The sequence below is a fragment of the Asterias amurensis genome, chromosome 6 (genome assembly GCF_032118995.1).
Source record: "Asterias amurensis chromosome 6, ASM3211899v1".
Taxonomy (NCBI): Eukaryota; Metazoa; Echinodermata; class Asteroidea; order Forcipulatida; family Asteriidae; genus Asterias; species Asterias amurensis.
Genome location: NC_092653.1, coordinates 4,771,338 through 4,790,825, shown reverse-complemented (window position 1 = coordinate 4,790,825; position 19,488 = coordinate 4,771,338). Strand labels below are relative to the sequence as shown.

General features: G+C 38.8%; 2 protein-coding genes across 2 annotated transcripts in view; one reads left to right on the top strand and one right to left on the bottom strand.

Annotated features, from left to right (window-relative positions):
* Nucleotides 1-19,488, bottom strand: part of LOC139938154 (uncharacterized) — a 313,018-nt gene that overhangs the window by 238,862 nt on the left and 54,668 nt on the right. The gene's annotated exons all lie outside the window — the stretch shown is intronic.
* Nucleotides 3,985-15,689, top strand: LOC139938152 (uncharacterized). Its single transcript, XM_071933532.1, has 13 exons — nucleotides 3,985-4,214; nucleotides 5,240-5,294; nucleotides 6,493-6,686; nucleotides 7,122-7,128; nucleotides 8,059-8,135; nucleotides 8,641-8,802; nucleotides 9,439-9,526; nucleotides 9,650-9,918; nucleotides 11,137-11,283; nucleotides 11,821-12,045; nucleotides 12,539-12,620; nucleotides 13,832-13,947; nucleotides 14,547-15,689. Exons 1-13 carry the CDS (start codon nucleotides 4,119-4,121, stop codon nucleotides 14,655-14,657), a joined length of 1,629 nt encoding a protein of 542 aa, XP_071789633.1. The 5' UTR covers nucleotides 3,985-4,118; the 3' UTR covers nucleotides 14,658-15,689.

Here is a 19,488-nt window from a genome sequence, read left to right as displayed (position 1 = left end):
ACGCGAGGTCGGTTTTTGTAAAATTATAAATGAAAACAAATTCCTTTAAAGCATCATGTGACCAAATCAGCGCAGTACTAGCAGTAGGTGAAAATAGTTTTGTTCTCTGTAAATTTCTGTAAAAGTACAGCCAATTTAAATTCCATGCCAAACCAGTTTTTCCTGTGTTTCAAAATTCAGAGTTAATGCATTCAATTTCGTTTTGTGTCATTCTAATTCCTATGGCAATGTGTTCAATTTAGCATAACACTTATTTAGCAAAACTGGTTTGACTAGGAAAGCTCTTGTGAATTTGAATTTTGTTGAATGTTAAGTTGGATATTATTTTTATCAATCGAATGATTACTTTTGCCCAGGCTCAAAACGAAATTGAAATGACTAATTTAACTGAGCATTCAAATTCGCGCGAAATAGAATGGTTTGGTGGTTAAATTGGCTTCTCATTTTCCGAAATTGACAGAGACAACCTATAATATAGGGTCTGTATACGTTTGGTAACGACTCAAAACAAAAATGACAATAAAAACTTACTTGAAAAGTATACAGCAGCTTTGGATGGTAGGCCCCTTACTCAAACAATTTTTTTTCTGAGAAACGTTACTGATAGTAACGCTTCTGAAATTGTGTATTCCAATTGCAGGTTATAGATTATTCTTCCTGCGTGGATTTAATACGCTCAAGATTTTTTTGCAATATCTCAAAATATTTTATGGTAAAATAAATTCAACTAGGATTGAAACAAACTGTGGGTTCTAGTTACCCAAATGTATATAGGCCTACAATCCCTTTAACAGGATAAATGACGCTGTAAATGTTTCCGTTTAAAGGCTCTTAACACCTCTGATAGTTGTCACAGACGAGTATTCTCACCATGTGATATCCCAACATATGCCATGAAATAACAAATCTGTGAAATTTTTAACTCAATTGGTCATCAAAGTTTTTTCATATTTGAGTGAGAAAAATACGTTACTTCAGAGGGAGCCGTTTCTCTCAATGTTATATTAACTGCTCACCATTGCTCATTTACCAAGTAAGTTTTTATGCTAACACTTTTTGAGGAATCACCAATAGTGTCCAGTGCCTTTTAAACCAGTTTCCGGTCAACCAGCCTGACCCTAAGTTGGGTCAAGCCTGACCCGAAGTTGGGTCAGGCCTCCTTGGACTCGGAATCGGGGTTAATTCTGACGCTGGTGTTTTTTGTTTGTTTTTGTGTTAATACTAAAAGAAATTAAAGATATTTTTTTTATTCAAAAAGCTATTTATCTAAAATATTATATTTATTGCCAACAATTTAAGTTATATTTGTTGAAATTCGGATTTCTGTTTAGGCTTTTTAGTTTAGTTTGCTTGACATTTTGTTTTTACCTTCACTTCATGTTTTAAACACAACAAAGATACCATTGATAAGTTATTACTGATCTTTAGAAAACAGTCAGATAGTGTTATTATAAAGAGGAACGTACCACCCCGAAATTAAATTATGACATTATTTTTTGAAAACAAGTTATTGTTTTACCTTACAGTGGTACATATTAAATTATCGTTTGAAAATTCTTCAAACTAATATATTTTAATAGTAATTTTTAATAGTAATTATTAACATTTGTTGATAATTCTTCAAACTGTGTTATTATATATGAGGGGAAAAACAGGAATTTATAAAGGTTTGTTTCGTTTGACGATTTCTTCATTATTTATATTTGAGAGTATATAACATTTTAAAACTTTATGATATTAAAAAATAATGGAGATATAGGGGGTCGTACATCCCTTCAGGAATTAAATTATACCTTTTATAGAAGAGTGAAGTTGTTCTTGTACAATATATATTTATTTAATAAATAATAATATTTGCAAATAGTTAAATTAATTACGTTTTGACCCTAGCAGAGTCTTTCGTGAAGAAGGACTCTGCTGGGGTCCTTTTGGTCGGTAAGAAGTTTGCATATTTATTTTATGTTTTATATGAGAGAGAAAACCTCTAACTTGTATTGTCAGATTTTTAAGAGCACTTCTAAGGCTAGGTCTTTTTTATGCTCACCTTCTAAACTGCGAAGGCAGCGATGATATTGCTTATTAAAAGAACACTTTAATTGATAGAGTTAAAAACAGTTTTAGCTTGCACAAAGAATTTTCGCTGCTTCATTGCATTATTAGGCTATGTCCTTCTTTAACTCTCGTACGTTAACTGCGTCAACTATGGTAATTATTTTTTGATGGTGTCAAAATAGTTTTGTTTCGTAACCAGTTTCTTGAATATGATGATCTTGACACTCTCGGTCGGCTACTCCGATCGTTCTGACAATCCTTTTGTTTCATACATTTTCAATGTTCTGGGGGTCGTCCGAGTGGCAGGGTTAACCTATTTCTTTATTTACGTGTTTACTTTCCTTATACTGTGTATTTGATGTAAATAAATCTTCTTTTTTTTTTCTTTTTTTTTTTAGGTTTTGAGGAAATAAATCAATACCAACTGAGCTATCTAATCCACAGTGTTTGTTGGTTTGCATGTTGGTCATGATTTTGGATTATAATGTTCGATGTCCCTTTTAAAAGCCAAGGGCCTACCAACTAACCATCACTTACGAAATATACCCTGCTGATGTTGTCACAGCTCGTTTACCAGTTACAGGGCACGGGAAAACCATCACAATACAATAACAAACCTGTGAAAATTTGAACTCAATCGGTCGTCGAAGTTGTGGGAGAGAATATTGAAAGGGAAAAAACACCCATGTCGTACAAGTTGTATTTTAGTGAGAAAATAACTTATTTCTACGTTACTTCAAAAGGAGCCGTTTCTCACAATGTTATGAACCATCAACACTGTGCTCGTTACCAAGTAAGTTTTTATGCTAACAGTTTTTTTGAGTAGTTACCAATAGTGTCCAGTGCCTTTAAAGGAACTATACAGAATTGGTACGAGAAAAATCATCTAAGATCACATTGTAACTAATACGGTCTAGTGATAAGGATAGAAAACATCCCTTGAAATATTTCTGTCTGAAATTTCAAAATTTGATGAGAACTAAACAAAACTAATTTCCCGTTTGGAGTTTATCGCTCAGTGAGTGTTTTAATAAATAAAAATTAAATCGATGTCATGCTCAAAAAAATGTGTAATCGGTTTTCATTATTTTCTCGTGACCCAGATGGCCGATCGATATCAAACCTCTACAGGTTTATCAATTTTTTGTATGATGGAGTCGGCCTGCATACGGTGCTTACACTGCCAGCAACCGTTTTGTTAGCAAAAAAAAAACAATTCTGTAATGATCCTTTGAACGTATTGTAATGATTATTTTGCTTGATGCAGTCTGATTTCTGAGAATTAACTCTGCTGGTAGACTAGCTATATTTAGGGAGTTCGTCAGAATTCCTGTAAGTTCATGACATTTTGAACTCATGGAAATTGCCGAATGGCAAACGTATTTGTGCAATAAATCTCAAGCCTGTGTGATTAGACGCACCGAAATCTACTATTAGCATGATCAGTGCATGACAGTATTTTCAACGGTGTCCCAGGTCTGCCGGAGAATACTGTCCCCATGGGAACTGTTCAAAAGAGGGCGTTATCAGAAGAAATTTGTATACAGTTTGCCATTAGTGGTCAGGGCTGCGGCGCTTGAGTGGTGTGTGGGGGGGGGGGGGGTGGGGAGGGGGCAAACGGACTAGACTTAACAACAACTTGACTCAAGAGTCCCAATGCCGTGCCGCGCCAGAAAGGCGCGATGCTCTGCATTCCCCAACATGTACCAAGTAAGTTTTAAGCTAACAATTATTTTGAGTAATTATTACCAAAAGGGTCCAGTGCCTAGTTATAATGCACACCCTCACAGTCAGTCCGCACACTCTGTTGTCTAAACTCCCCCCTCCAGCCTCCGTTCACGCCCCGCCCCAAACTTACGATTAACCTGGTTCAGTTTTGACAATAGAGGGCAGTAGTACGTTGCTAAACAACACAAGCGATGAAGATAATTTTTAGAGCAGCTAGTGAAGGAGTAAAAACAGCTAGCCGAAACTTGACAGAAAGTGTGGTGTGAATGTTACAAAATTATTGGCACGCTGTCATATTTTAATTTTTTATATGAGCTAGACAGCATAATGAAGCAATCATGCCGGTAGCTATTGGAATCGACGCTTTCACTGCGTTTGAGAGGCAACTTAGAACATTATGTCTTACAGAATTTCCCTGCGGACGAGGATCTTGGGTATGTGAATGTCGAACAGGAAAAGTTCCTGCCACAACTTTTGCATTTTGATATAAGTAAAATAGTATCTAATTCACTCACATGAGATGTTCCGTTTTTTGTAAAAATGAGTGAACAAGTGGTGGCAGGATACTGATTCGCTGATATGTTTAATTAATAATTGCCATGATTGCTCTAGACTATATGGTTTAACCATGGAGGTAGTCTAATCCTACCTCCATGGTTTAACATGCATATTAGGCTATTTCAACATGAGAAAAATAACGAAAGTAACAGGACAGTAGTCAGTCATGTCAGTACAGTATCACTGTCAGTGAAAAGAAAACTACAGTACAGCATTGTTCTACTTCTTGGCTCTGAAATAAAATACCAATGGTGGTAGGTGTTTATAGTTCAAATCCAAGTGCACAGAGCAAGCACCTAGCTAGACCCAGTTGAGTATCTGGGGCGGTGTACTCAAATTTCAAAAAAGGACTACAGCGCCCCAGTTACTGGGTCTATCACTGTCAAGCATCTTCTTCCATGGTTCCGAAGTAAACACCATAAACGTAGCCTCTATATGATCTACAGCTAATTCTGTTGGCTTACTCCTTCTAGTTGATACAAGGTTCGTTTCGCTATCAAGTATCATCATCATCTCCATGAATGAAACTTGAAAGTGGAAAAGTCTGGGTTTTTTTTAGTCAAATGTAGTTCTAACTTCTAGGAGTAAATCTTGCTAATTTCAAATACACACTTATAATGACTAATTCTTTGATATTTCTAGTAACCCAGACACAAATTCTTTAGGAAATCATATTTAGAAAATGTACTAAATATTATGGTGTCATTAATAAAACAAATCATAATAATAGTGGCTTCTTATACACGTAGCACTCATCAGTGGTACTCCTAGAACTATGAGGTTCATTCCGCTAGACGATAGCAGAACGAACCTCATAGTTATAGGAGTAAAGCAGTGGCAGGTTGTTTTAATTTTACTTTCAACCTGGATTATTACTGGGATTTCGTTTATTTGTTTTCAGCGCACCTTGAGTGACAAGAGTCTACCAGAATCACGTTTCACTACAACGCTGAAAGGTTTGTAATACAGTCCTGTCAAATCTCCGCTTGAAAGCGGATATCCGCTTTTTTCTTTATCAATATAAACCACAAGGGAAACTGACTGGGTAAATTTTGAAATGATTTTTTGGGGTTGAACAAAGAATTGACTTGAGTGGGATTCGAACCAACGACCTCCGGATTAACGTGCCGGCGCTCTACCAACTGAGCTATCTAGCCCTATATTGGCGGTGTCCCTATTTTTCAATATCTTTGTTCGGGGGTGCCAGTCAGAAGCCATACAACCGTTAACTGCCGTGTAGCCAGGGATCACACCCAAATAACGATACAACCTAGGAAGCGGCAGCTAGGGGATCTCCTTAAGGGGATGCGACTTTTTGTTTCAGATATCAATGTAAACCACAAGGGAAACTGGGTAAATTTTGGAATGAGTTTTGGGGTTGAACAAAGAATGGACTAGAGTGGGATTTGAACCAACGATCTCCGGATTTTTCTTTATCAGGTCGATTTTGTCTTTCTTTTTTTTTTCTTTTTTAAATCCCACCCTTATATAGGCTTGGCATGCCTTATAAGCTTCGCAACAATAATGTACAACTACAATAATGTGAGTTAAGCATTCGATTAATCGGGTGCCCCAATGTTAGCAGCGTAATGCGTGACGCGCGCTCACTTGTCGTTACACGATGTAGTGTTTGCAGCTCTTTTTTTAAGGGTCCACTCACATGCCTGGTAATAAGTTAGTTTGTAATTCGTCACCTTTTATGTGCTGTTCATGTTAAAGTTGCTGTGTCAGATTTTTGGCCTCAAACAAAAAATATATTTGTTTGAGTGAATGGTATTTCAAAGAGTATCACCCGCTCTAACGAAAAAAAAGTTTAACTTTTACTTTTAATGGACAGGAACCATGACAAAAATTTAAAACATTTCTTATAAAACACATTAGAATTGGTCACGTGATATATTGTCGGGACCCCGACAAAAACTAATTCTGAGCACTTTATTTCACTGCTACTAATAATTGGCGAACTTTTTCGAGCAATGGCTCAAATGAAAGCTTGTAACTTTCTCGACCCCTTTTAAAATACCTATTGAATTTTAAATCAAACTTTTTGGGTCAAATCGGCCAAAAATCTGACATAGCATCGTTAATGATTGTTTTGAATGTTGGGGACTTTTCACCAGGCATGGAAATACTTATCCTTTTGTGTTCTTGTAGATGTCGGAGCACATAAAGAGCAAGAGGAGACCCTCGAGGAGTTGATCTCCTCCACTTTCTCTCCGTACAGCGTCGACTACAGCTGGAGTTCAGAAGCCAAACAGCTACGAGACATCGCTGTTAAGAGTCCCTGGCTCATCAGCAATCAATTTATTCTGGATCACTTCAAGTCGCTCAGAATAGTGGACAAGAATGTAAGAAAATACTGTAACGTACTGCCAACGGGTCCTTGTTTGCTCTGCAGCCAAACGAAGACAGAAAAGAAATGAAATCAAATTCCGTTCAATATGAAACACACTGATTTATTTATTCTTTGAGAACAACTTGTTCAATGCTCACTCACTGAACTGAGCTGCTGGTCTCTCTATCACAACTTAATCATACACAACACAATGCAAAGAGTCGGTTATCTTGGCTCTTGCCTTGGCTGCTGGCCAACAATTTTCCCGCTGGCGCGAAGACAACAGTCTATGTATAGTCCATACTTCCGGTCCAATCTCTGGAAAGAGAGCTTTCTCACGCTGGCTTTAACAATACTTCATTGCGCACAGACCACTGTAAAGATTAAGACACGTCTCTTGTTAGAATGTAGAAATATTCTTCTTGCGATTCTCCCCAACTATTTTTAGAAAAATCGTAAGTTAAAAAAACAAGTTTATAAGTACAAACGTGGATTGAATTTTGTCACAAAATAGCTGTCCATTGTTCCAAAGTACACAGACCACTGTCGGGGTTGTAGCTGGATCAACTTAAGTGGTTAGGAGCTATTAATCCAATTTGTTTAAGTCCACCAAGGGCGAGCGGGACAACAAAGTTATTCACATTTATTTATGGGGTCATCGTTGCTGAAGTGCAATCTTGTTGAAATCTGTCTCTGGGCGGTACAGTGAATTTTCCCCTGAGTGCGGTGCAAAATTTGTCAGTTCTGGGTGGGCCTGCCCGGCAGCGCCCTTCAAGGCTTTAACCTCGACCACTGCAAAGAAAAGATGATGTCTTAATGAAATGACGCTATATAAAAGCCCAGTGTATGTAAGTATGTATGTAACATCCTCTCGTGGGGGTGTATAAACATTCTTCCAGCAAAACAAAAAGGGTTGGTCAGTTGAGCTTCAGAAACTCATTGGTAACAATGAGATGATTATTTTGTTGTTAACCCTACAGTGATATCTGTTAAGCACTGTATGCTCAGTATGCTATGGGATTTAAACCCATGACTTTTGCCTAGACCACCAAGCTAGCCCTATATCAGCAGTGGGCACCGCAAAAATCAATAGCCACTTCGGTGTGGGTTAAAAAAATATATACATTTTTTAAATTTTTTAACATATGTGAGTTGAGTTGTGCGTTGGTTCTCTGCTGTGCCACGAGGGTTTTCCAGACTATCCGGTTTTCCTCCCTCGGGAAAAATCAAACACTTTCTATCTTGGCTGTGCTCCGTGGTCATAATGGGTTGATGTGGCTGGCAGCTGAATGCGCCCATGCATGCCTGCTTCTCGAACTCAGCTCTTAGCTGCGAGTAAGGATGATTAGCCCCCCAAATTATTAATATTCTTTTTGTTTTGACAGAATTTATTTTAGACGAGGCAAAGGTTACTGTCAAGGTTGGCATGGTGACAGGTATTCCAATGCCCCCGGAACTTCAGGTAAGGGGAACTTTTTTAGGCTTACATTTATGGGGATAAAGGCACTGGACACTTTTGGGAATTGTCAAAGACCACTTGGTGTATCCCAACATATGCATTAAATAACAAACCTGTGAAAATATGGGCTCAATCGGTCAAAGAAGTTGCAAGAAAACAGTGAGAGAGAAAAGACTCTTGCTGCAAACATTTGTGTGCCTCAAGATGCATCAAATAGGCATGTAGGACCTGAAATTTTTATTATTTGAGTGAGAAATTACCTATTTCTCAAAACTATGTTACTTCAGAGGGAGTTTCTCACATTGTTTTTATACTATCAACGGCACTCCATATCTCATTACCAAATAAGTTTTGATGCTAACAATTATTTTGAGTAATTACCAATAGTGTCCACTGCCTTTAGAAGTTTCACGTTATTTTATACTAATTCATAGCGGATTTTAAATGAGACCTCAACGAACGTCAAAAACAAATAAATTTCCAGATGGCATCTTTTACTGTCCCGCAGGCCACCGAGGAACAGCCTGAGTTTCCCATTGTTACGCGTACCTACTATGTAGAGTGCATGTTCCTGGAGGATTTCCAGGCTAGGGTTTTGACAGCTCAAAGCAAAGATGTCGCATCGCTCTTGACTGATAAAGAGACAGGGGACTTGGAGAAGGATTCGGGGGTAAGTGTTTTATTTGTATTAATTCATTTGTTTATTTGATGACACATCCAATAGCACAATTAGCTCCAATAGGATGAATAGAAAACAAGAAGAAATGGAAAGATTTTAGATGTGGAAGGAAAACCCCAATGGGGAAAAACCCATTCTATCATGTAGGGACTGAAAACCCAATCCACATGCAATGCTCCGAGTCTGAGGTGGGATTCGAACCGGGGTCCACAGAGGTGAAAGGCAGGGAAAGAAACCACCGAGCCAACCTGAGAATCTCCCCCTTCCCCCACCAAAAAAAAAATTGTAATTTTATGTACTGAGTCTGATGGAATCCCGAATCTGGGCCCAATTTCATAGAGCTGCTAAGCACAAAAATTTGCTTAGCATTAAATTTTTGTCTTGATAAAAACAGGATTACCAACCAAAATTCCAAGTGATTTTCAGGATAAGCAAACAACAGCTGAAAACCAATAACAAGGAATATGCAACTGGAAATTTTGTTGGTAACCTTGTTTTTATCAAGGAATAAATGTCATGCTAAGCAATTTTTTCCTGCTTAGCAGCTCTATGAAATTGGGCCCTGGTGACGAGTCTTAGTGCAGAATTTGGTACACTTGACTAACTCACTCCCTTATTGTTTTTTAGCCTCAGCTACCAAGTTCAGACGATGTTGTTGAGCAAACGGATAGTGATGAACAGTGCATCAATACTGCAGAACCAGTCACAAACCAAGGTAAATACATGTAGGTACTTTAAAAACAATAACTATTTTTAAAAACCGCCAATCTTTCCTGAAGATGGAAGGCCTAAAACAGCAAAACCTTCATGCTAATATTTCTAAATCTTCCCTCCTAAGATGGACCTGTCACAGAGGGAACATTTTTCACAGAAGCCGATGATGAAGACCAATCAGATCAGCAGCCACCCCCCTCAGCCAGTAATGGTACAGACCACTCAGGTTCACCACTGCCTCCATTAAAGCTAGTTCCATACCGAACAGAGGGGTTGCAATGGTCTGAGGAGGGCCTGGAATTCACCTGGGAGCACGAGTTGGTCATCGATGATTTGCCTGCGCTGAAGGAGTTTTTGAAGAGGGGAATGGCAATCACTGTAAAAGAAGACAAGGTGCAAGACTTACTCATACCAATATCTGATCAATATTCATGTCTTGTACTTGCTCTAAGTGATCATCTAGGACCAATTTGAAGGAGCGTTTAGCCACAGAATTCCCCACTTTGTGTTGTTTGTAATGTTCCACAAATGTATCTCACAAAATAGTACTTAAAGACACTGGACACTATTGGTAATTGTCGAACAGCAGTCTTCTCACTTGGTGTATCTCAACAAATGCCTAAAATAACAAACCTGTGAAAGTTTGAGCTCAATCGGTCATCGGAGTTGCGAGATAACTATGAAAGAAAAAACACCCTTGTCACACGAAGTTGTGTGCTTTCAGATGCTTGATTTCGAGACCTCAAGTTCTAAACTTGAGGTCTCGAAATAAAATTCGTGGAAAATTACTTCTTTCTCCAAAACTAGGTCACTTCAGAGGTAGCTGTTTCTCACAATGTTTTATACCATCAACCTCTCCCCATTACTCGTTTCCAAGTAAGGTTTTATGCCAATAATTATTTGGAGTAATTACCATAAGTGTCCACTGCCTTTAAAGTTACATGCAGCAGTATGCAGCAGAAGAATTGGAATTTTCCATTCAGCGATCTAGCTTTAGCCATAGCCAAAGCTATCTTTTCAGATATAGCTTGAGGAGTTGCTGAAAGCTTGCAGATGGTAAACCATGGAAAACCTTAAAGCCATTGGACCCTTTCGGTACAGAAAAAAACGTTCACAGATTTCCGAATAACTTACAGGGTTTACAGAAGGTAGTGGTGAAAGACTTCTCTTGAAATATTATTCCATGAAATGCTTTTACTTTTTAAGAACAGTAAAGCAATATCAATTCTCGATATCGAGAATTACGGATTTATTTTAAACACATTTCATGACACTGCGAAACGTGCGGATACAAGGGTGGGTTTTCCCGTTATTTTCTCCCGACTCCGACGTCCGATTGAGCCTAAATTTTCACAGGTTTGTTATTTTATATATAAGTTGTGATACACGAAGTGTGGGCCTTGGACAATACTGTTTACCGAAAGTGTCCAATGGCTTTAAACAACCCTCTAAGGCTATCCCTGCATTACTGCCTAGTTAATTTTGCATTCTTCCCTGATCTTGGGCCCCCTGTTTTCAACAAAAGTTTGCTACTTTATTCAAGAGTCAGTGTTATTGCTGCATTTGATGTCTTCTCTTATTCACTGACCATTATACGATTGTTTTTATCAGGTGCTGTCCGTACCAGCAGAGGAGGGTGAAGAGAAGGCCAGCGAGGCAGGCAAGAAGGGAGAGAAGGGAGCAGGAGGAGGAGGAGGGGGACATGCCAAGTCAGCCAAAACCGGGAAGGATAGTAAAAACGAGAAAGAGAAACCCAAGGTAAGAGGAACTCAAATCTCGGGGTGTGTTCGGTCATTGGGCAGTGGTTAACCAATGGCAATTTCATCCGAAACTGTTGTTGGTCACGACCGCCAAAACGCACCCCAGTGATTTTTTAATGTTTCAAGGTATATTGCAATAAAACAGAAGGTTATCTCTCCCCATTACTATTTACCAAGTGAGGTTTTATGCTAATACTTATTTTGAGAAATTACCAATAGTGTCCACTATCTTTAAGGACCTCTTTCCATCATAGTAACAATAACAATAATAAATTGGGGTTATGAACCAACGACCTCCGGATTATTGTGCCGGCGCTCTTCCAACTGAGCTGTCTATATCTCTATGTTGGCGGTCTCCCTATTTTGTCAACAACTTTGTTATTTTGTGCCAGTCGAAAGCCATACAGCCATTTAATGATCATATGGCTTCTGACTGGCACCCTCTGGAGGTCATTGGTTCAAATCCCGCTCCAGTAATGTTTTCTTTGTTCAAACCCAAACTAAAATTATTAACTCACCTCATGTATCTATCCAGGAAAAACCCGGAGGTGGAAAGGGGAAGAAGAAGAAGGAACCGGAGATAGAATTGATCCACTCGCCTCCAGAGGTGACGGTTCTAGGTCTGTACACTGTGGAGTTATCTAGCTTCATTGATGGGGAGTATAGCACTGAGGAGACATGTAGGTGTGTAGGAGGATCGCTGTTGGTAGGGGAGGAGGAGGAGGAGCAGAAGAAAGAGGAGGGCTCAGAGTCTAAGAAGGTAAGAAAAATACATATCACTGAAGGTTATAACTCGATTATGCGAGCATTTGAATTACCCTTTTTGGGATCTAATAAAGATCATTGTGTTGTATTATTATCTCGGTTATCAAAAACCTAGATAGATCACAGATTGTTTTTTACACTGTCGGCAAAAAAGTACTGGTTGGCAATGCTTTAACATTGCATGAGTGCTAGTCATGTTTATTTAAAGAACTGGTTAGTGTCGACCAGCCAGTTTACCGTAGTCACAACACTGGTATTCAGATGTTATATTTTTGTATATAGTGTACAAAGCATTTACTTGCCCAAATAAATAGGGTGTCTTCAAGAATGTCCAACAGTTTTTCAGGCCATCCAAAAAATAAAATTGGGAGTTTGATTATGAAATGCTGGAATGTGTGTACATATTCCCTTTTTCATGACAGCTCTCATTTAATCTGTAATTGAGTTATGAAAAACTAAAGAGTAATTGTTACTTTTTTTATTTGTAGGACAAAAAGAAGAAAAAGGAAAGTGGAGACACCTCAAAGGCCAAGAAAGGAAAAGAAGTAAAAGATAAAGACAAAGACAAGGGTAGGTATAAATAATTAAAAGAACATTTTCTGAATCTTTCCCAACATAACCAACAAAAGGCAAAGCAGCCATAAGTGACATTAAGCAGACAGAGTGAAGTAGCTTGACTGGTCCCCTGTCTTTATGGGCAAGGATAAAGACAGGCACTGGTTCTACAGAACCAGTGATTTCATTGGATACAATAATTTCATCGGATAAAAGGTGCAGTGACATAAGCTTTCTGTATCTGTGCTTTGATTGGTCTGAGGTGATGTTTGATTGGTCAGCTGCCTTTTCGGTCATCTGCATGCAGCATGCATGATGTTTGTGTGGATACATGTATATATAGACAAATCCAGGCGCGCAACGGGCACACAGTTATTGAGCACTGCGCACCACTGCGGTGTCTTCAATGCCTAGTTTGTGCACAAAAAGACACCGCAGTTGGTAATTTTTTAATAGAGACCGCTACCAATTTTGTTTCGTCGGATTGGTCTATAGATTTGACTTTGAATCTCCATGTGAAATGTAGTAGTAGTGGCCATTGCCCGACACGGGCATTCATCGCCAAATCTTGAAGTAGCTACGAGCTCTCCTCTCAAGGTCCTTTAGTCTCCGTTCGGTGTCATAATTGGTGCAGGCTTTCGTTGTGTAGGCTCTCCAGGTTATTCTGTCTGATGCCAGGTTACACTTAGACTTGATTCAAGTCCCATTCTCGTGTGAGAGGTCCCTAAGCTATTACCTCAACTTACTATAAAACAATCCATAGCATACAGTACAGTGCGCGCTCGCCGTCAAAATGTGGTCCCGAGAATGGGACTTGACGAGGTCGTTTCTTACTCTGCACATTGTTATTGGAGTGCAGAGCATCACAAAACAGTAGTTTCCTGGGGATGGCACGGGATTGGGACTTGAGTCAAGTCTAGGTTACACTAGGTGGAAAGGGAGGATGTCCTCTTGAGTCTCCTTCTGAACACGTCCTTGTAACGCAGAAAGCAACGTCCTGCATGCCTAGTGGAATGAGTTGGAGGTCAAAGGTGTGTTTGGAAGGATCCTGATGTAGACTCAAGGCAGGTTTCTGGCGTATAAATCACGCGCCTCAAAGTGTTACATCAGACGGTCAGGCTGTGGAGTGGGTGTCATTACGAAAAAACTGCTCTCACAGAAATACTTCAGATTTGTGCACTAAGGTGGTGACGATTGTTTTAAACTTTCTCAATTTTACCCTTCAGGCAAGAAAACTGGCAAACCCGATAAGAAAGATTCCAAGATGAAGAGGTCCGAATCGCAGCTCAGCGAGGATGAGGATGTACAGACTCCGCCCCCTCCCCTCACCGTACATCTCCAGGTAAAATTCTGCTTTGTTGTATTATCCCTGTCCCCCATTACAGTAAGCCATTTCAATATCCCCATCCCTATCATTTGAAGTTAGACTCCGCCCTAAAAATCAGTACTTTCCCCAAGTCCTGTGTAAAAAATAATCCAGAGCCATATTACTCCGGTGACCAGATTCTAACTCGCATAACTCCACCCCACCCCCCCTCTCAGTACAGTGTTTAAAGTGTCTGTTTATTGTTTAATTTCATGTATTGAAACTAAATTTGTTGTACAAGAACATGTTGGTGATTTTTATAAATAACTATAAACAAATATTTGGTTATAAATTTTACCAATACAAGTTAACAGATACAAATTATTGGCCAACTATCACTGGATATCTTTGTGCTGATTTTGAATGTCCGAGGCAATTTACTGGCAACCTCAAAGAAGAAAAGGGATTCTAGTTTGAATTTGTTTTCTTGGTGATGGTAAAATATTCCTTGAAAAATGTATCCAGTGCTTCCAAAGTGGTCTCGCAGCATGCACTGCGGTAGTTTTTTTCTGCCTGTAAAAGTTGCCCCATGTGACAAGGCCCTTAGACTCATGTCTTTGTAATTGCATCTCCAGGTTGATCTTCATCGGTGGCTGACGGCGAGAGATTCCATTCCTAAACCCAAAGAAGTTCAGAAACCACCGGAAGAGGATGGAGGGAAGAGTGAGGCTGGAGGTCAGACGTAGTAGGAGATTAAATGCTTAGTGGTCTGCTAAGCAGCAAGAAGTAACAAATTATTAGTGCTAAGTGATGACAAAGATTCTAGACAGAAGCAGGCCCGGTTCATTCTTCCTGCCAATGCAAAATGAATTTTGACGTCACAGTCCTGTTTTTGCTGCACATTTCAACAGATGCGAATTATTCGTTTGTGACTTCAAAATTTGCCTTTGCAGGAAGTATCAACCAGGCTTAACTCGAAAAAATTCATATTGAGAAAAACAAGCGCTGAGAAATGCTGGTGTCTTTAAACGGGATGAAAGTGTAAAAAGAAGCCAAGATGAGACATGTTTGTTGTGTTCACATCCATCCATACATGTAGTATACCATAGAAACTTAAAAATGTGAAAAGCACCTTCAATTGATCATGAAATGATCTTATACTTAAAAAAAAAAAAAAATCAAATTGGGTTGTTATGCCAAGGAAGGGCCAAATTTCATAAAGCTGTTGGAGCAGAATTTTCTTTTGCAAATTTCTTTGCTCAGCAAAAAAATAGTGTGGTACCAGTTGCAACAATGTAAACTATATTGCATTTTGGCCGGTACCTGTTTCTGCAAAGCAATATTTTATTTTTCTGTGCAACAGAGACAAGTGTGGAATAAAGTGAGAATTTGAAAAAGTCACTAGGGGTAAGCCTTGCATTTTTTAGTCAAAAATGGGTTGATATTTTATAGTAAGCCTTGCATTGTTGTCAACAAATATTTGAAATCTTAAAAAGGGTTAGTTTCTGTCAAGACTGAAAGGTGGAATAAAAATACAGTATGCCCCCAAAATATTTGTTCCCTTCTTAATGCAATCTATCTTAGATATTTTGACCAGAAAATATATAGAAATTAGTGGTTGATAATCCATCAAATGAAGAGGTTAAGTCTTAGTTCTCATATATTTTATAAAAAATGTAAATATTTTTTGTAAATATGATTGTTCTATTTCACACCCTAGAAAGGCACAGTGTAAGATATCACGTAGGTATTTTTGGTGAATAAAGCATTCGTGAGACTAATAAAATTTGTGAGTATCCTCGCACTTTTGTCCAATTTAGTTGAAATCAGACAAAATCACCAAAGGGTAAGCCTCACACTTTTCTCCAAAATTTGCCGACCTACCAAGTCTCACACATTAGGCGTGAGACTCACGCATTTGGGCTCTGTCTCAAGCTCACACGCACAGCAACCATTTTCTCACGCATTAGGGCTAGACCGGAAAAAAAATTAAAATTATTGCCATGCATTGCTAAATCGCGCTTGTGTGTACCAAAAACGCAATCTACAATGTTTGCACAATCTTCAGATTGCACGCAGTTTATCAGAATCATCATTTTTTGGTACAAACTTTGTACAAACAGAGCACAAATTTGCAGATTGCGCATGCTTTTGCTCTTCCAGCAGGTGCAACTAAAATTCGGCAGAGCGCAAAACGCACAAGTTTTTCCCGATTCGTTTTAGCAAACTCGTTAAATGCGCTCCACTAGCGAAGACATAACAATTATTTTTTTTAGTTTGGAAGGAAATAATCTGACACAATCCACATTAACCAATAACATATTCTGTGTACCTCATGTTAGTTTTAATCATTCTGAAGAGGTTTTTGATGCATTTTGGAACACTTTTTTGTCCACAATTAAATTTCTGATTTTTTTTATTAAAGAAAAAAACCCAAGAAATAATAAAAAGTCGGGCGGCGATTTTGAAAGGCCTTCTAAAACTGGCAATTTTTTTTCGGGGAGGGGGGGGGAATTGTGTATGGTTGTGTATATTCCCATTGACTTGTGTATGGTTGTGTAGTTTCCCATTGACTTGTGTATGGTTGTGTAGTTTCCCATTGACTGGTGTATGGTTGTGTCAATTCCCATTGACTTGTGTATGGTTGTATAGTTTCCCATTGACTGGTGTATGGTTGTGTCAATTCCCCTTGACTTGTGTATGGTTGTGTAGTTTCCCATTGACTGGTGTATGGTTGTGAAGTATCCCCTTGACTTGTGTATGGTTGTGTAGTTTCCCATTGACTGGTGTATGGTTGTGTAGTTTCCCATTAACTGGTATCTCGTTGTGTAGTTTCCCATTGACTTGTGTATGGTTGTATAGTTTCCAATTGACTTGTGTATGGTTGTGTAGTTTCCCATTGACTGGTGTATGGTTGTGTAGTTTCCCCTTGACTTGTGTATGGTTGTGTAGTTTCCCATTGACATGTGTATGGTTGTGTAGTTTCCCATTGACTTGTGTATGGTTGTGTAGTTTCCCATTGACTGGTGTATGGTTGTGTCAATTCCCATTGACTTGTGTATGGTTGTATAGTTTCCCATTGACTGGTGTATGGTTGTGTCAATTCCCCTTGACTTGTGTATGGTTGTGTAGTTTCCCATTGACTTGTGTATGGTTGTGTAGTTTCCCATTGACTTGTGTATGGTTGTGTAGTTTCCCATTGACATGTGTATGGTTGTGTAGTTTCCCATTGACTTGTGTGTGGTAGTGTAGTTTCCCATTGACTTGTGTATGGTTGTGAAGTATCCCATTGACTTGTGTATGGTTGTGTAGTTTCCCATTGACTTGTGTATGGTTGTGAAGTATCCCATTGACTTGTGTATGGTTGTGTAGTTTCCCATTGACATGTGTATGGTTGTGTAGTTTCCACTTGACTTGTGTATGGTTGTGTAGTTTCCCATTGACATGTGTATGGTTGTGTAGTTTCCCATTGACTTGTGTATGGTTGTGTAGGTTCCCATTGACATGTGTATGGTTGTGTATGGTTGTGTAGTTTCCCATTGACTTGTGTATGGTTGTGTAGTTTCCCATTGACTTGTGTATGGTTGTGAAGTATCCCATTGACTTGTGTATGGTTGTGTAGTTTCCCATTGACATGTGTATGGTTGTGTAGTTTCCACTTGACTTGTGTATGGTTGTGTAGTTTCCCATTGACTTGTGTATGGTTGTGAAGTATCCCATTGACTTGTGTATGGTTGTGTAGGTTCCCATTGACATGTGTATGGTTGTGTATGGTTGTGTAGTTTCCACTTGACTTGTGTATGGTTGTGTAGTTTCCCATTGACATGTGTATGGTTGTGTATTTTCCCATTGACATTGGTATGGTTGTGTAGTTACCCATTGACATGTGTATGGTTGTGTAGTTTCCACTTGACTTGTGTATGGTTGTGTAGTTTCCCATTGACATGTGTATGGTTGTGTAGTTTCCGCTTGACTTGTGTATGGTTGTGTAGTTTCCCATTGACTTGTGTATGGTTGTGTAGTTTCCCATTGACATGTGTATGGTTGTGTAGTTTCCACTTGACTTGTCCGTCCCCCATGAGCGTTACACTAGTCGGAGCGGTGGCTCGTGGGGGCCAGCGGAGCTTCGTCACGGTTGTGTAGTTTCCCATTGACTTGTGTATGGTTGTGTAGTTTCCCATTGACTTGTGTATGGTTGTGTAATTTCCCATTGACTTGTGTATGGTTGTATAGTTTCCCATTGACTGGTGTATTGTTGTGTAGTTTCCCATTGACATGTGTATGGTTGTGTAATTTCTCATTGACATGTGTATGGTTGTGTAGTTTCCCGTTGACTTGTGTATGGTTGTGTAGTTTCCAATTGACTTGTGTATGGTTGTATAGTTTCCCATTGACTTGTGTATGGTTGTGTAGTTTCCCATTGACTTGTGTGTGGTAGTGTAGTTTCCCATTGACTTGTGTATGGTTGTGTAGTTTCCCATTGACTTGTTTGTGGTTGTGTAATTTCACATTGACTGGTGTATTGTTGTGTAGTTTCCCGTTGACTTGTGTGTGGTTGTGTAGTTTCCTATTGACTTGTGTATGGTTGTGTAGTTTCCCATTGACTTGTGTATGGTTGTGTAGTTTCCCATTAACTGGTATCTCGTTGTGTAGTTTCCCATTGACTTGTGTATGGTTGTGTAGTTTCCCATTGACTTGTGTATGGTTGTGTAGTTTCCCATTGACTTGTGTATGGTTGTGTAGTTTTCCATTCACTTGTATACACAAAAGTAATAAAATCACAAGGGGTAAACCTTGCAATTATTTCACAAATTTGCTGATATCAAATAAAATCACAAGGGGTAAACCTTGCAATTTTTTCACAAATTTGCTGATATCAAATAAAATCACAAGGGGTAAGCCCTGCATTTTTGTCCAGAATTGGCTGAAATCAGATGAATTCACAGGGGGTAAACCTTGCATTTTTGTCCCAAATTAGCTGGAATCAGATAAAAACACAAGCATTTTTGTCAAAAATTAGCTGAAAAGTAAGATAATCACAAGGGGTAAACCTTGCAATTTTTTCAAAATTTGCTGAAATCAAATCAAATCACAAGGGGTATGCCTTGCATTTTTTATTCAAAATTTGCTGAACTCGGATTAAATCATAAGGGCGGGGTAAGCCTTGCGTTTTTGTCCAAAATTAGCTGAAATCAGATAAAGTCACAAGGGGTCAGCCTTGCATTTTTGTCAAAAACTAGCTGAAATCAGATACAATCAGATAAAATCACAAGAGTTAAGCTTTACAGTTTTTTCCCAAACTGGCTGAAAATCTAAGGCGTAAGCCTTGCATTTTTGTCAAAAAAAAGCTGAACTACAATAAAATCATAGGTGGTGAGCCTCGAATTTTTGTCAAAAATTTGCTGAAATAAAAAAATCACAAGGGGTGTAACTCTTGCATTTTAGTTAAAACGTGCCTGAAATCTGATAAATTCACACGGGGTAAACCTAAAATTTTTGTCAAAAATGTGTGTGAAATCAAATAAAACAACAAGGGGGCAAGCCTTGCATCTTTGTCAAAAGACTGGCTGAAATCAG

What these genes read in the sequence shown, in the direction of transcription:
- LOC139938152 (XM_071933532.1), top strand. Translation starts at nt 4,119, where the DNA reads ATGCCGGTAGCTATTGGAATCGACGCTTTCACTGCGTTTGAGAGGCAA. An exon ending in CAATGCCCCCGGAACTTCAG is followed by an intron (nt 8,136 to 8,640) that starts GTAAGGGGAACT and finishes ACTGTCCCGCAG; the next exon opens with GCCACCGAGGAACAGCCTGA. An exon ending in AGGGCTCAGAGTCTAAGAAG is followed by an intron (nt 12,046 to 12,538) that starts GTAAGAAAAATA and finishes TTTTATTTGTAG; the next exon opens with GACAAAAAGAAGAAAAAGGA.